The sequence below is a fragment of the Gouania willdenowi genome, chromosome 17 (genome assembly GCF_900634775.1).
Source record: "Gouania willdenowi chromosome 17, fGouWil2.1, whole genome shotgun sequence".
Lineage (NCBI taxonomy): Eukaryota > Metazoa > Chordata > Actinopteri > Blenniiformes > Gobiesocidae > Gouania > Gouania willdenowi.
This window is the reverse complement of record NC_041060.1, coordinates 8391975-8409739: the sequence shown is the minus strand read 5'-3', so window position 1 is coordinate 8409739 and position 17765 is coordinate 8391975. Positions and strand designations below refer to the sequence as shown.

The window sequence follows — 17765 nt, the reverse complement described above, 5'->3', positions numbered from 1 at the left end:
TGAACTCTCAACTTTTTACATGGAACACAAAAGGAATTTAACCATTTCCAAATCTTAATATGTGACTTTAATTTGTTAAATCTACATTTGCGGCCATGTTACATGACCTACAAAGCTGTAATTTAACTCTGTGTAGCTATTAACACACAATGTGGAAAAAAAAAACCCTAATTCTTGTATGAGAAAGAAAAAAACAAATGCATTCGTCAGGGAAATAGTTTAATCCTGGTCATGGTGAACACAGTGAGGCCAAAAGCTGCTGAAACGTGGCTCATACATCATCACATGACACAGACAGCTTTAGTTATTATAACCGCTCTACTGAGAGCCAAAGAAAGGCGCCAAACAAATGCAATGAACCACTTGTTTCCTATGAGATTGAGCAGCAACACCGCTCAGTTTATACATGATTGTATACCATCTCGTCTAAAACCTTATTGTATCAGTGTCTATGAGGATTGCAACATCTTTTCTAACTTCAAACTCACAAAAAAACTGATCAAAATCAAGAAAATGGTTGTGTACATGTTGTAGAAGAAACTGTGTAGACATTCCTTTGTAATTCTGTGGCAGTGAGAAAACGGTAACAGACCTGGCAACACACACAAACACACACACACTGAGGTATGTGCCAAAATTAATAGTATATGCAACACTTCCCTTCAATGACACCGGTATAACAACAATTGCATGAAATGGTCACATTTAACATTTTAAAGTGAGTGATTTCAAAGCATGAATTATTCTCTTTTAAACTAATAGTTTGCATAAAGTCACAGACATCCTGCTTTTTTAAACATTTGAAATCCATCCCTTTTGTAGCATAAAAATCCTACTTAATCGTGTGTGTGCGCGCGCGCGCGAATGTTTGAAGCAGCTAGTGTTTAAAATGCAGCGCTGTGGAGCCCATGATATATGTATGTGTGTGTGTGTGACCACTGAGTGGTGCTGAATCTCAGCAAGAAAACAAAGATCAAAGCGTTTAGGTGTGAAGTGCTTTGATCTTACGACACTTTCTTCCAGAACATCTGGAAACACTCTTAGAAATAAAATTAAGATACAAGAGGAAAAAAAAACTTCTAAAATAGTTCCCAAATCACAGTGTATTCTGAAACCAGGACCACGTCTTTTTGATCAAAATTGTATTGATATAATCTTCCAGCAGGTGGTGCTGTTGCATTCTATAAGAACTGGAGCAAAACTGTGTGTGTAGCTCTAAAAAAAAAAACATTTCCACATTGTTTCCCTTCTAAGGAGAGAAAGTGGGCATTAAAATCAGCTGTGTGACCAACACAAGGCTAACTTCATGGTGTCTGCACAGTAAACACTGTAACCAACCAACCTAGAGAATGTGAAACCATTGCTTTTCAACTGTTATATGGGATTATTTTCTATCCACAACTATTAAAACAATGGTTTTTGTGGTTTCAAATTGAAAAACGATGCATATTAACCCAAGGCTGAAAATAACCTGATTTAGATTTGAGCTTCTGCTAATTGTAACTCAGCCTCTTCCTTTCACTTCCAGAAACACAAATCTGCATAATTCCATACAAACCGTTTATCTAACACAGCACTCTTCAAAAAAGCACAAAAATCTAACATTTTCACAGGCTTCAGGTAATTTGTGTCAAACTCTAAAATAACCATCATAAGTTTAATAAGGTCGTATCACATCTTCAAGTTAAATAGTCCAACTGTTGTCCAGACTGATACCAGTAAACAACAACCCCCTAAACCAGTGTTACAGGCTAATGTTACCGTTGCTGTTTAATGCTACACCTTGAGGAGAAAAGTGTGACATTTATAACAAACATGTGTGACTAAACACCTAAATAACAAATTACAAAGAGCAGGGATTGAATTGTCAATTTTCTGTGAAGTCTTTGTGGGGACAGTAAACAGATTTGCCTGGTTTACAGATTTTCCTGATAGGTTTTTTTTGCCTAATTTTCATTTGAAACCTAAAGACGATAAATGGTTTCTTTCAGATACCTTTTTAACTTGAGAATGAATCTCTCTCTGCAGTGTTCTTGGTCAACGTGAGCTCCACTTGACTCCGATTCTGAATCCAATCTGGACTGAAATGCTGGATTCTGAAGAACTCGGTCACAGAACGAGGACTTTTCTCCCAAAACTGGAAGCCTGATGTCACTTTCTTCTGTTTTTTTGTGGTTGATGACTTCAGTGTTTGGATGATTGAACAGTCTAAAGTTTGTCTAATTTTCTCCCGCCTTCCCCCCATAGTTCGCTCAACTTTATGTCAATCACTGTATTTCTTCAGGGGGCGTTCCTTCTCATCCTCATGGAGAGTGAATGTGTGTGAGCGAGGGGAGGGGGAGAGGGCGGCGTTACCAGATGTGAGATTCACAATGAGTCATTTTAATGACGCCCACCCCTCCACCTAGTCTGCGGTAGTTCATTCCTCCGTAAAGCCTGAAAGAAAAGTACCAAAGGGAAAAAAGTTAGAAATGGTGTAAAAACCAAAGAGGAAACAGTGACAATGAATGTATTTCAAGGAATATAAATAACTAATTCCCACAGCAGCTCGACTGCAAAGCAACAAAAGTGGATGAAATTAGGGGTGTCCCGATCCGATATCGATAGACCCAATATCAGCCAGAAAACGAATAATGGATTTTATCGGACTGCATCTAAAATCTCCGATATAATGTATTTTGTTTTTTTGGATTTATTTTTTTAATATCTTTTATTTATTTATTTTTATTTATTTTATTCAATCATAGAACGCGTTTTGGGCATCAAAATCGTACCTCACTCACGTAGTTGGACGCTTGTGCTCATTGAAGATGCTGGGGACGCGCATTCAAGCAAGTTGGGAAGGTAGCGTGTCGAGGGGAGGGGCTTCTCTATTGCTGGTGGTGTTCATACAATGGATGATATTGTGGCGATCAGTTACGTTCATAATTCACCCAGTGACTGTGAAGTGGTGGGGAATATTATTGTGTTGATAAGGCGGTGTTTCTGGTCGGATATATTTTGGTGTGACTCAGTGTGTGCACTGTGATGTCAGAGGGCTTTAGAGAAATGTGGGTGAATGGAGAATAAAGTTTGCTGAACTCCTGTTCATCAGCTCTACGTTATCTCGAGAGTGGCTTGGCTTGGCCGTTTCTGGATTCACCAGAGCTGCGATCGGACGAGATTCGCTTTCAGCGCTACTTTTGTCTCTCTCGGGCCCAGTTGGGCGACCTGCTGACCCGCATCGGCACTCGCATCTCCTACCAGGACACCAACTACAGGCGCTCTATGCCAGCAGAAGAGCGCTTGTTCATCTGTCACGGTTGGGGAAAGCTCCTGATTGGTTGACGCGCCACATTATGCCCCAAAAGTTCAGCAATCCCAACTCCAGCGTCGGCCGCGTTGGAGGTGCCAGACGTACGTCAAAAGCCTGAAATCAAAACACACAGCGTTCGTCGCGCAAAAAGCTCCAAAATGCACCACACAGGAGGCGCGGATGCGCAGCAGGACCTCTTGATGTCCACAATATATTATCTATGTAAACCTGATGCTGTTGACACTTTGGATGCGTTTGATGTAAACGTGCCATTATTCTAAAAGGTTAATTATATGTAATCCATTGGTTTATAATCAATATTTCTGTTTTTTTTAATAATCAAGCTTTTCCTAACATTACACACTAGAAAATAAGTAATAAAAGTATGTATGATTCATGCTGTTATCGTATTGGATCAATATCGGCCAATACTCAAGGCTGCAATATCGGTATCGGTAAGTGAAAAAGTTGTATCAGGACATCCCTAGTTGAAATGGTGGCAAGTTCCTCACTAACAAAAAACACTTCTTCCATTATCCCTTATGTTTTACAAATGACCATTTCATATTTACATTTGGGTTGTGTTGAAACTTAAATAAAACAGTTAAAATCTGATTTCTATTGACAAGAAGTAAAAATCTCAACTTAAACAATATTTCTTACAATTCTTTCCACTGATGTAGCAGGATGATGCAAAAAGCTTCACCAATTACATTTCAGAGAACCCCCATGAGGGTCATTTCCGCATCAGTTTATTATTTTCTTTCAGTTTCATTGGCTTTATCTAATTAGATGCAACCACTGGCTAATAAACTTCCCAAAAATGTGCCACACCAGCTTAATGTGGTTAATATGTAAAATATTGTTAATTTCTTTGCTACATGCGATACATGTGTCAGTTTTAAGTTTAGGCTACCGTTTTACAGTAAAAAATATTGCAGAATCACAATACTGTCTAGGTGAAGTCCAACATAACTCGACATTTTGTAGCAAGATTTGAAAACAAAATCAAAAGGAAATTGCAATATGAAATTTAAAATAACAGGAAGTAAATTCTGTAACTTCTGTAGGGGCCTTTACTGTATCAATTGCTATTACATTCATTGAAAGATTAAAAGTAGTTTCAAACTTTCCTTACAGTTACAGTATAAATCATGCAAACAGCTTCAACCTATATAGTGTGTTAACAGAGGACTACCTACCTCCATGTGTTAGCATCGGGGTCGTAGACTTCTATTGTTTTGAGGTACGTGGTTCCATCAAACCCTCCTACAGCCATTAGCTGACCATTAACCACAGCCAAGCCCACCTACACACAAAGATGTATATGTGATGTATTTTTCAGGGCAAAAACAAACAGTTCCAGTTTCCACACACACAGACGCACCCCGCTCCTCCTGGACGTCATGGCAACCACTGGGGACCACTGATTGGTTCTGGGGTTGTATCGCTCAGCGCTGCTCAGCTCTGTGGTGTCGTCTCTTCCTCCCACAGAGTAAATCATGTCCTGGTACACGGCACAGCCCAGGTGCTTCCTCCTGGTTCCCATGGGGGACACGGTGTGCCAGCGGTTCTCTTGAGGGTTGTAGCGTTCCACTGAAGGGAGTGGGGAAGAAAAGCACATCATTCATCACTGAAACTCACCTGTCACGCTTCATTTATGCCATTTGTCACTAGTGCTGTGCAATATGGAGAAAATGTTATAACACGATATAGGTGAATTTACATCCTGATAACAATATGGAAATATTATCGAATGGAAAATTGCTATTAATTATATATAAAAATGGTTTCTATAAATAAATTGGCAACATGACCATTTCAGACTTCTTGCGACCATTTTCTGTGATTGTTACAGCCTAAAACGCCTGATTTTGTAGCAGCTTTTTCCAAATATGTTTTCAAAAGTTGTGACTAAAGCCATTTATTTTTTTATGATAAGGCTTTATTATTTCTCCCGCCCCCAATGATTGCTTTTCAATTCTTTCATAACAATGCAGAAAAGAGCTGATTCACAACAATTTACCAAGATCTGGATCATTTCCATCACAGTGTAAAGGTCTATTGCAGAGAATATTGCAGAGTTTCAGTGTTTGTTTAAGTTTTTAACACAAAAAAAAAAAAAATTGCAAAACAAATGGCACTTCTCCTTTAAGACACATTAAATCAGCAATATAAACCATAAGACTGTTATATCACACGGTAGACATTTTATATGGCACGATGATATATTTATCGTTACATCACAGCATTATTTGTCACTTTTAATTTGAAACAAACCAATATAAAAAGTAACATATTTCTGACAACTTGTACCTGTATTTAACGGTGACGTCCCATCAGACCCTCCCACAGCATACAGGAACCCTCCCAGTACAGCCACAGCCACTCCCAGGCGTCTCGTGCTCATGGAGGCCACACGTGTCCATTTGTTTTCCTTCGGATCATACCTGCACCACGTTTTAGAGTCGTGTTAATAACAACTTCAAACAAAAAAGTGGTGACGACAGAGTTGTGAGAAATACCTTTCAACAATATTTAGACAGGAGACGCCATCCTGTCCTCCCACAGCGTACAGATATCCACCCAGCACGGCCACGCCCACGCTAGTGCGACACGTGCTGGTGGGCGCCACGTCACTGCTCCACTGGTTGGTTTTTGGATCATACCTTGAGAGAACAAAAAAAAAGAGCATGATGTCAGGATCGCATGTGATTGATAACAGTCAAACTAAACGTGTGGATAATTGAGCAGCACCTTTCTACTGAGTTCAGATAAGACGAGCCGTCGTGACCTCCAACCGCGTACAACAAGTCGTCCAACACGCTAACACCGACTCCACATCGCCGTTTGCTCATCGACGCCACCATCCGCCACTCGTTGGTTTGGGGATCATAACGTTCCACGCTGGAAATGGCATCTCCACTGCACCAGCCACCAACTACACAACAAATAACGGTTTAGAACAAAAGGAATTCTCCATAATGTTAGTATAAAGAAATAATTTTGAGTCCAAAAATATGTTTGAGGTAGAACTGCAAAATTCATCAAATTTTAATCGTCATTACAATTTTGACTGCCACAATTAAATTAAACTGATCGTCAGCGATTTTACATTAAAAATGCCGGCTCTGCTGCCTATCTAATCCTGCACTTTCTCAACCCCTAGGAGTCAGCCAACCAACAGGGGGCAAACACATGATTAAGGCTTCATTAAGCTACCTTAATAACAAGCAAGCAACGCTTCAGCGCTCTGCAGCTTTGGGTCACTCAATAAACTAGACTGATGAGAGCGAGTCATGTCGAGAGAAGAAAGTGCAGCAGCAAATGGAGATGAGAAACATCATAGTGAGGAGTTCATGCCTAAAAAGAGATCACCGTCCACAAGTCTGGACTTGTTAAATACAATAAATGCATGAAGGCTAAAGCCAATGTTGCTTCACAAAATTCCTGTCGGTGTCCAGCGGACTCTCAACCCAGTAAGTGTTGACAGGCTGGTGTTTCTTGCCCAAAACCTGTAGGCTTGAGTCTAATGTTCTTGTAATTGTTTTCAAGGAGTTCCCACTCTGTAACAGTGTATTTATATAGTTAGCCTATAGTAAATTTAGATGTTTTTTTCTAAATATAGATATATCATTATTCTAGTTTAAAGCATGTATTTTGCACTCTAAACTCTTCACATATTGTTTGGTAAAAAGTGGTTAAATAAAAGTACAGATGTTTTCTTTAAGAGGATGAATAATCGTTAATACAATATTATTACAAATAACCGCGATTATCATTTTGGCCATAATCGTGCAGCCCTAGTGTGAGGTATGACCTGCAAAAAGCACTTCTCCACATCGAATGGGTTTCCTTGGTCGGGTTCTGGGTCCTTGCATTAATGGCCTTTCCTGCGGCAGCAGCAGGTAATTCTTAGCCTCATCTACAAGGTCTCTGAAAAAGCAGGAGAAAAACAACCATCACCATTGCTTCCGATAATTTGAGACACACATCTCAAACATTCTTTATTGTTCCAAGGACCATAAAAGTAATTGGTGAACTTTCATTTAATTATAAAGCCCCCTTTGACTGGAATAATCGTTCTACCTCTAGCCGCTCTATAAACTCCTTTAACATGTTTAAAAATGCTCTTGTGCAATACCTTCAAAATGTGACTGTTTTTGAGTTTTCTTGCTCATACCTTATATTTGTTAGTTTATTTCTTAAAACATATGACCTTCAACAATTGAGAGCTGTGTGTGTGTGTGTGTGTGTGTGTGTGTGTGTGTGTGTGTGTGTGTGTGTGTGTGTGTGTGTGTGTGTGTGTGTGTGTGTGTGTGTGTGTGTTATACTGTAATGTTTGCCTCTATGTATTATTGTTTGTATTCTGTGAAATGTATGCACAGCTGCTTCTGTCTGGTGCATCTCTTTTGTTTGAACATTATTGTGGACCCCCTTGAAAACGAGATTGTTCATCTCAAGGGGTTTATCCTATAAATGAATAAATTTGCGCATCCAAGAAGGAATCATTTTATTTAAGTTAAAAACAGCCAAAGGCTCAAAGGCATCCTCCACTGTTTTTACAAGATTGGCCTAAAATCTTTAAAATGTACTCATTTGAAGATCTATGCCTAACAAAACACATTATTATGCACCATATTAATTTAACTACCTTTTACAAATGGGACTACTTTATGGTTTTAGAGCCATCTTGAAATCACGTGATTGGTCATGTCACACGGCCCCACTGCCTTTAAACATTCCATTGTTTTCTATTGGAGTGATACATTCAGCCTATTTTTTAGATAATTTAGCAGCTTCTTAGGTCAAAATGACAATCTGTGTTGCTTTCGGTTGCTCTAAATAATCAGGAAAAGTTCATGATTGCAGATGTAAACCTCTTGTTTACCCAAAGAGAAAAAAAAAAAATTGTGACGCCAAAAAAGTCTGAATATGGTGCATAATAATGCATTTTGTCTTCCAATAAGTAGATTTCAAAGATTTTAGGCAAAACATGTCAAAGAAAATGGAGGATCTCTTTAACTAATAAATCCCACACTCACCTGCACTCCTCATCACTCTTAATGAGAGGATCTGAACCCACCGTTCCCACCAGGAACTTGGGGCTGAGAAGTGGTAGGCGGACATGCTGAAGGACCTGCAGAGCACAAAATTTTAATTAGTGTAATTTAAAACAAAATTGCATACTATGGGAATAATGAGCCAAACCTGTGGAAGCTGAGGTCGGCGCTCCTGTATGCTGTATTTGACCCAGGCCATGACGGCATTGAAAACCTGCTCTTCACTTCTCACATTCAGCTCATCGCTGGAGATGATGTCGATCAGCTGATTGGCTGGTAGCAGCATAAACTCCTCACTTTCCATAACCTGGAAAAAAATAGCCCAACACAACTCAACATTTCCAGAAATCAATATGTTTGTTTCATTGCTCTGAAAAAACTGAGCAGTTATGGAAAGTTTTCCACATCTTTTTCTCAGACACTTCAGGTTAATCCTAAAGCATGAGCACACAATTGTAAATCAGGAAGTGCCTGTTTGTACCAATGCAACACACATGCAATGACAGTCATTTGTTTCCAGAGGCTAAAAACATTATAACTAAACAGGTTTGCGTGACAGCTACACACAATTCAACTACCCTGAAGCATGTTCTGGTTTATTTTTAAACAGACACAAAAGATGCTCTGCAACTTTAATTGTAGCTGATTTACAGCTTAAAAAAGACAGAGAAAGATTAAAACAGCAAAGGTTGAAGGAAAACTTGAGACATTATCACTCTGCCAACAACTCCAAAAGTAAACAACTAGGAATGTAGCTAAATTTTGTGACATGTAATTTCACAAAGTAAAAAAACAACGATATAAAATTCAACGACTCACGCAATAAAATCAAGTAAAATGTTTCAAAAGGAAGTGCATCCCGCCATGTTATAGTGTATCTCCCATATTAAAGCACAAGTATCGAGTGTTGCATGATATATCACGTAGAACATCATAAACAACAACACTGGTTAATTTGAGCAACTTTACTCTCTCCTTTAAAATACAAGGGGTGCTGAAAAGTTTAAGCTGCATTTTGGGTTTATTTTGGCAGGTCCAAAATGCAGCTTTTAAAACTTTTGTGTTAGAGAAATAACAAAAATAACTGACTGGTAAATTTGTTTTCATACTTACATACATATTTGTGAAGCTAAACACCCACACACTGTTTCGCATTTTTACAGTCAAGTTATTTTTCATTAACAAAGATTTGTTAGTGAAAAACACCAACTAGTCATTGGTATTGGTATTTTTTTTCCTTTTTTTTTAATATTGTATCGTTATTATTATTATTATTATTTCGTCTATTTCGTTACACCCCTATAAACATCATCAGCAACTTTAGCCTGATGGTGACTGTACTAAATCACATGTAAAAAACAGTCGCTGAGAAAACACAGCAAACCACCAGATCAGAGATCCAGTATTTTCTTGTCCAATCGACCATCTACTCTCAACGGTTCATTCTTACCTCCTGAAAATTATGCTGTGTAAACTTGTCTGCGATGCGTAGAAGCTCGCGGCATGAGTGGGTGTCGGCGAAGGCCCTGATGCCCAAACAGTTGGACGGGTCCAGTTGCCTCTTGAGAAACTCGCAGCACGCCTCTTGAATCTCGGCCAGTTGAAGGAGACACGCTGCAGGTAACAGTGTCTGGACGTTTCCCTCCTCCACCGTCACCTGGAAGACGCAGAGGTCAGCAAATCAGAGACTCCTCACAATCAGTTTTTAAAGACATTAGTCATGGTTACATGATATTTTTTTAATTCGTAATTAGTTATTCTGTTAAATTATTCGGAATTAAAGTGTTCTGCTTCGTGTTTACATGAAAATGGTAATGCCAAATAGAGGTTTACATGGAAAACCAGTTTATTCCCCCATTCCGTGCTGGGACATCGAGCCGAACAGTCAGTGTGAATGTCTGCATGTTTATGCCTCCAGCCATCTACTCTTTTCATTATATCCATGTCTTTTAAGGCTATTATTAAATAAATAATTTCGGCTCTAATCCGGGCCGTCATCTTGGAATATGTCATCACCAGAGCAAGTCGCGCATGCGCAGAACGACTGGAACTATCTTAAAGCGGAATTAAGTGTTTACACGATAGAATAAATATTTAATTCATAATTGAAATCGGAATAAACCAGCAACCTAATTCAGATTTAAGTTTAATTCATAATTAAATTTGCATTAGGAATTAAGTCTTTACAAGGTCAGTTTAAAGAGGATTTAACTTTTATTCTGCTTTAATAAGGAATTAAAGCTCCCACATAAACACGGCCATTGAAGCTGGATCTCGGTTGCCTGCAGGGCGTTAAGATTGATGGAGCTCTGCTGAGAATTCAAAAAGAACGTCTGGTCAGAAAGCAGAATCGTGTAAAATCTGAAAGAATCCATCAGAGGAGGAGGCAGGAATCAAGCCCCAAAACTCTGGAACACAAATCACAACCCATGTGAAGTCGCTGGGAATTTAAATGGGGTCACCTGAAATGTCTAGTAATTGATTAAAAAAAAAATTACTTTTTTTTTTTAAATTGTTATTCCTTTTTCAAATAAAACACAACACAAAATCTTAAAGAACTGTATTCTATCCTTTCACTTTCTCTCACTTTTCTTTTTTATATTATTAATTATATAAATCGCGCTAAAATAAAATGCAATGTAAAAATATCTGCGTTGGCACAACTTGTCACTGATCCTGGCTACTCGGTGTTTGTAATACAGTATAACAAACAAAATCAATAACTAATTCTAGAAAGAAAAAAAAGACTCTTTGGGGTCGCCAGAAATTAGTGATATTGGGTCATGATTCAATCACGGTTATGAATCGCTGACCGAAAGTGATTTTTCCTTCAAACTGATCAAATATAACTAGAAAATAATTTTAAAAAAGCAGTTTTTTAACAATGATTCTTGTTAGAATATAACAATATAGTCTTTAATTTTAATGAATGGTTAATTAGAATCCATCTCTTCAATGATTCTGTGAAACATGTTGAGTCATGTGATGATCAATGTAGGATTTACACAATAAGAAGCTTTGATAAACATTCACCCTGCCAAAAATAAAGAATATGCAAACCAAATAACTAAAGTAATTCTTGGAAACTGATTAAAACCCACATATAAAAGATAAGATGACTCATTTATGCATCATTCTGTGGCTTACAATGGCTCTGCAGGCTAATGGTCTCACCTGTGAAGTGTAGGCAAAGTCAATAAGGAGTTCCATCGCCCTCTCATCAATGTCACGGATAACCACCTCCGTCTGCCGACTTTCTGCAAGTTCTCCAGTAAACATTGCCCTGTCGAAATCATTAAAAGCCACATTAATCCTTTATACAGTCATTCCTCTATTTTTACCGACCTACTGAAAATTGTTAGTAACGTATTTTGCGGCATATAGGACGTTATTTTTTTCCTTTAAAGTTGAAGGTGCGGCCCTACAGCAGAATGACTGAATTGTGTGGAGACATTGGAACATCACAGTGAACTGAACGTTCAGAAACTAGCTTCAGATAATGTAGGGAAAGTGAAGCTCTCACAGCTTTAATAACTCAGGACGGATGCGTCATGGTCCGTATGCAGAACGGTGTCTGATCCTGGAGGGAAATTGCGTCGAAGCGAGTGACAGCAGAAGTCTTACATCTGCTGAATATCTGTTTTTATTTATATAGCAAATAAGATTGCAGATTGTTTAAATAAAAATCAAATACAGGTATTACATTGAAGTTTATGAAGCGGTGAGTGGTGCTGGCTCGTGTGCATTTACGTTGGGAAGAGAGTATAAAAAGTACAATAAGGTTTATAATGTTAGACATCTCTGCCAGTTTTAATAATAGTTAATAAACGGCATAAAGTTGTCAAATCATTGCGTTACGTTTATCAGGAGCGATTGCACACAGAACTGAGGGTGACAGCTAACGTCACACTCACATAGAGAGCGCGCTAAAACGCTGCGGATTAAGGAAAAATCAGCCGGTTATGACAGCATAAAGTTGCCAAATTACCACGTTACATTTTCTCAGAAGCGATCATGTTATGACTCAGAGTCCAATCAACGTGATCGCTGCTGAGGCGATGGTGCATGGGGAGCGCGGTATCAATCAGGATCCAGTAAAAAGTGACCATAAAAAGCTGTAAATAAACTGATATGCAGACGTGGGGCAGTGAGGATGGGATTTCATGTGCAGATGGAAACTCCTCCGTTGAAACTGATCAGAATACACGGAGACCTCCGTTAACCGGAGAACAGCCACCCGCCTACCTGCCTGTTCAGATTGGCCGAGTCATTTGAAGGACACCCTCATCAGCTAACAGGGTGCAGCATATGTCACGGCGCTGCCTTTACGTGGATTTTTCTTGGAAATTGGTAATGTGGGTAATATAGCGGTGTGTTCAATAGCCCAGAAAATACAGTACATAAGATCCTTAGCCTGACTAGATTCTTATCTCTTGGTACCTGAAGTAGGGGCTGCAGGCCGACAGGATCACACGGTGGGCGTAAATCTTCTTGGCGCCGACCACCAGCACCACGTCACACAGCTCTCTATGTTTCCGCAGCAGGTTAATCACCTCCAGGGTCTGCCGTGGGTGTTTGTCGGAGACATAGGGCATGCGTGCGGGCTGGGGGACCCCTTCAGGGAGCTTGTTGGGGTCCCCCAGAGTGCAGCGGCTAGTGATGTCCATTCCAGTGGTGTCTTGACGTGCGCTGGTGGCCCTTGATGTGAACAAATGGAGTAATAACAAAATCTGTTCATAAATGCTCAAGACTTCATAGTAGAAATGGGTCAGTGACGTATAAGGATTTTCACCGCATGATATTTCAGAGAATGGATGTCATTTGGCAAGGTTTGTATGAATATTATGATATAAAATGAAATATAAATACTTTAAAATCTTATAATGGACTATAATAGAACTAAAATATGGCAGAAAATAGATTTTAATAGATTTAGAGTAATTAAAAAAAATACAAAAATAAAAACAGCAGTCATGGCCAGACAGTCACACCACATGATATTTTGACACTTTGAATAACAGAATAAATTACAGAAGTAACAATTAAAAAAATCAATCAATCAAAGTGAGCACATATATACTAAGTTACTACATATTTGGTATATTTTTATGCATTTAAACCTTTAACTAAGAGAAATGCATTTGGACAGAATATTTACATCATTGACCCAAAGTCAACCTGTAACTGATTCAATGTGATGCCCAAATATTCTGTCTAACTACATTTATTTTAGATAAAAAGGTATGCATCAACTATGTAGTAACTTAGTGACATTAAAAAAAATTAATCAAAGCAAGCACATACAGTATATACTAACTATTCAACGTGTCAAAATATCATGTGGTGCGACTGTCTGGCCATGACCGCTGTTTTGAAAAAATCCTTAAAATTACTTTAAACCTATGATACATTATATTTTGACACTTCGAATAACAGAATAAATTACAGAAGTAACATTTAAAACAAAAATAAAATTAAAGTGAGCGCATGTGTACGAAGTTACTACATATTTGGAATGCGTTTATGTATTTAAACCTTTTTTTTTTTAAGACGAGAAATGCAGTTGGACTGACGTGACGTCACTGACTCAGCTACAAGTTGAATTTGGGTCGATGACGTGACACCTAAATATTCTGTCCAACTGCATTTCTTTTAGTTAAAACAGGTTTGAAATGCATAAAAAGATACCAATAAGGTAGTAACTTTGTATATATGCACTCACTTTGATTAAATGTTTTGTAATGTTACTTAATAAATTACTTCTGTCATTTATTCAGTTATTCAAAGTATCAAAATATCATGTGGTGCGACTGTCTGGCCTTGACTGCTGTTTTAAAAAATCCTTTAAATTTACTCCAATTCTATTTAAAATGTATTTTCTGCCCTATTTTACTTCTCTTATAGTCCTGTATAACATTTCAAAGTGACGTATTTCTATATTTATTTCCATCCTGACATTCATGCAAACATTGCCTGATGGTGCCCATTTTATTAAATATCATGTGGTGAAGTCCCTGAACGTCATTGACCCATTTTTTTTCTTTTTCATGTGATCATGTGTTCTGTGCTGCCTGTGTAAAGCTGGTAGTGTGAGGATGAAGCCACATGACGCAGCACTGCAGAAAGAAATCAGTGGAAACGTTGTCTTATTTTACACGTGACAGATAGACACAGTGGAAAATAATGTAAAAAGAGCGGTAAACATGATTCATATAATCGGCTTCTAGAATATGCAGAAATTAAAAAAAAGTGATATACCATCAACTTTAAAAACTACGTTAGCTCTTTTAATGCTGCAACTATAACAATAGCGTTGATTGCTGAGCTGCGTCTTCCCATACAGATGTGATATATATATATATATATATAACCCGGACAAAAAGGCACGAGAATTAAATCTAAAAAAAAAATTTACAAAATAAATTCTGACAACATATCCTCGGGATCGCTTTGGGTGGAAACGTGTCATTTAATTTCAACACATACCTGCGCATTGGCTTTGTATCCATGCACTAACACTTGAGGTTTGCTGCCACACCTTCAGAGTAATCTGCAAAGACAACAGAAAAAGTCACTTTCACACCTATCAGACAAAATATTTGCACAGTTCCAATGTGTAAATTGACATTAAGTTCTGTCTTCTAAGTTTGTTGTAAATAAAGTCACCATAGTTTCACTGCTGTAGAAAAAAATACATAAACATTTATTTAAAATACACTGATTAGATTTATAATTTGTATTGATATTTTGCACAATGAAGTAAAAAAAGATACTAAATTGTGTAGGAGTTTTGGTCAACGAAATCTTATATTTACACATTGAAGTGCACTTTTTTATTAACAGTACTTTGTTTTTTGTTTTTTTAAATTGTTTAAGAGTCTTAAAGGGATCCACGTACCACAGTTTGAAAAAACACCGCTTTAAGAAATTAGAGCAATAGTTATAGTTTTCGTTAGCTCACAGCTCCAGTTTATGTAAGTAGCCTCTTTACAATAGGGTTTCTGATTTACAAAATGTTTGTTTTTTTTTTTGGTTTTTTTAATAAAAACTATTGGTGAAATGCAAAAAAAAAATGTTAAAGAAAATTTTGGAATCTGCTGTAAAAATAATTTAAAAAATCTACATTTCTACAAACTACTCTGATCAGATATATTGTTCTTATTGACATTGTATACAATGAAGTAAGAAAGATGAAATGGTCAATTATTTTAATTTAATTATATTTATGCAATCATTGTTTACACTGTAGAGCACTTTTATTACCAGTATTTTATCTTATTGTTTAAAAGTCGTACAGGGATCCAGACACCCCAGTTTGAAAACCACTGCTTTAAGAATTGACTGCTGCTAGTTTTCGATAGCTCATAATTCCAGTTTTTATAAGTAGCCTCTTTACAATAGGGTTTCTAATGTACAAATGGTTTTCTTTTTGCACAAAAACTATTGGTGAAAATACTATTTTGTTTTTCCAATGGGGGAAAAAAAAAAAAAAAAATCGAGATTTAAGATATAACAAGTTTTCTATTTTGGCAATGTAGAAAACTACAATATCGCCTAAATCAATATATATATATATATATATATATATATATATATATATATATATATATTAATCTTATTTTGTATTAAAATACTTGTTTTAGGAGTCGCTGCTTTGGTTACTTCTCAGAACAGCATGAAAAGCTCAGTTAGATTTCTAAGCGTGTTCTAACACAGACCATCTCTTAAACAAGCCACACTACAGAACTCACTCACATGTGCTGTCCTTTATAGGATAAAAGCCAAAACTGGCACATATTGTGCAGCTGTTTGTTAATAAATGTGCTGTTGTGGCATTTTGCATGACCAAGTTTAACCAATAATTGTCTTTTTTGTCAACTTTGAGTTAAAAGTATTGATTGATATCGTATATTGCCATGTAAAGAAAAAAATACCGAGATTTATGCGCTTTGGTCAATATCGCCCAGCTCTAATGTTAACCCAGCTGTCTGTCACCAATCATCAAGAAACCAATACATGTAGGTAGCTATATTAGCTAGCTCAAATGCTACTAGCTCAACAGCAAGTAAAGATTGTATTGAGGAAATCTCGGAAATTCAACTGGATAACAGAAAAACATGTTCATTTAAAAACAGGTTTATTAGGGATGTGAAAAGCTTTGATGTTGTTAATATGCACTAAATAACTTCGGTTTTCCGGAGCCGCCGCCTGGGACAGGTTGGGAATGCTAATACTAATAGCAGTCCACTTTAATGGTCTACTCAAGTTCCACAAGAAACACTTGTTAAATTCTAAATAATGTTTATACTTAGTATACAAATATGTCAATTTAATTGACCCAGTTTATAGCGTCAAAATGACAACCCAGCCAAACCAACTGGTCGTGTTTACAGACAATGCTAATGCTAATTGAGTTACCCACAAAAGGCTCTTATTGGCTACTGCTAGCGGTGACAGCTACACGACAAATCAAACATGCGCACCTGAAGCAGCTTTTACCTCATATTTCCATCCCGAGCACACAGAAAGGTCGCTTTAGTGCTAATGTTTATAGCTCAAAGCTATCGGTGAACTGACTCTCTCCTCCTCAGTCAGCGTGCGCATGTGCAACAAATACGCCACTTCCGAGCCAGTTGTTTTCAAAATAAATGTACGAGGCTGCATTATTTTTTGCAGTAATGGTGGATACTTTACCAGATGACGTCAGGTAGCTGTCCCAGAGGATGACATTAGGTTTGGGTATACTTGTTTTGGAAATGTCCCAACATAGTGACTTTTTTTGAAAAAAAAAATGAAAAATTTATTTTGTTCAATCTTGAATAGTTTCTCTCTTGTGTATATGAATGTTTTATTTCCAAAAAGAAAGAATAAGCTGTTGAACATCATATCAAAATTCAATTTTCATGAATGTAAATTTTAAAAACAGCATTTAAACTATTTATATTGGCTACAAGAATACAAAGAAACCATTCAGCCTTCATTAAACGCCAAATATTGAATACTTACTTTATTTTACTGCTTCATCTAAAATGTGTATTTAGTGATTCCTGTATTTTGTACCCCTGGCACTTTTCTTCTTTTCTTTGTATATTTCTTTCATCTTTTTTTAAAAAAAAATTTCCGACAAGTATTGTTACTGAAATTTAAAAAAAAAAAAGTGTAATTTAAAAAAAAAAAAAATGGTTTTGGTATAATCAGAGAAGTGCATTTCAGAATTTTTTCCATGAATCTGTCCTTGTAATATATTGATTTTTGAGTATCCAGACATAGATGATAAATGTACCATCCCATCTATGTTGTTGTTCTAGAATGCTACATAAAACTTTGTATACAACAGACATCTATTAAAGCAAGGTGTGTGTGGGGAGTGGATATCTCCCTGATTGATCTGATTGAGCTAAAACTTT

At 37.2% G+C, this 17765-nt stretch overlaps 1 protein-coding gene across 1 annotated transcript; it reads right to left on the bottom strand.

Moving 5' to 3' along the window:
- Positions 1-201: 201 nt before the first annotated feature.
- klhl20 (kelch-like family member 20) lies at positions 202-16969 on the bottom strand. The gene is made up of 14 exons (XM_028473456.1): positions 16858-16969; positions 14845-14908; positions 12799-13056; positions 11533-11641; positions 9809-10015; positions 8507-8665; positions 8341-8435; positions 7116-7231; positions 6053-6236; positions 5821-5964; positions 5612-5745; positions 4683-4891; positions 4498-4604; positions 202-2436 (listed from the first exon to the last, which is right to left on the bottom strand). The coding sequence occupies exons 2-14, from the start codon at positions 14865-14867 to the stop codon at positions 2352-2354; spliced, it is 1830 nt and encodes a 609-aa protein (XP_028329257.1). The 5' UTR covers positions 14868-14908; positions 16858-16969; the 3' UTR covers positions 202-2351.
- Positions 16970-17765: the final 796 nt, after the last annotated feature.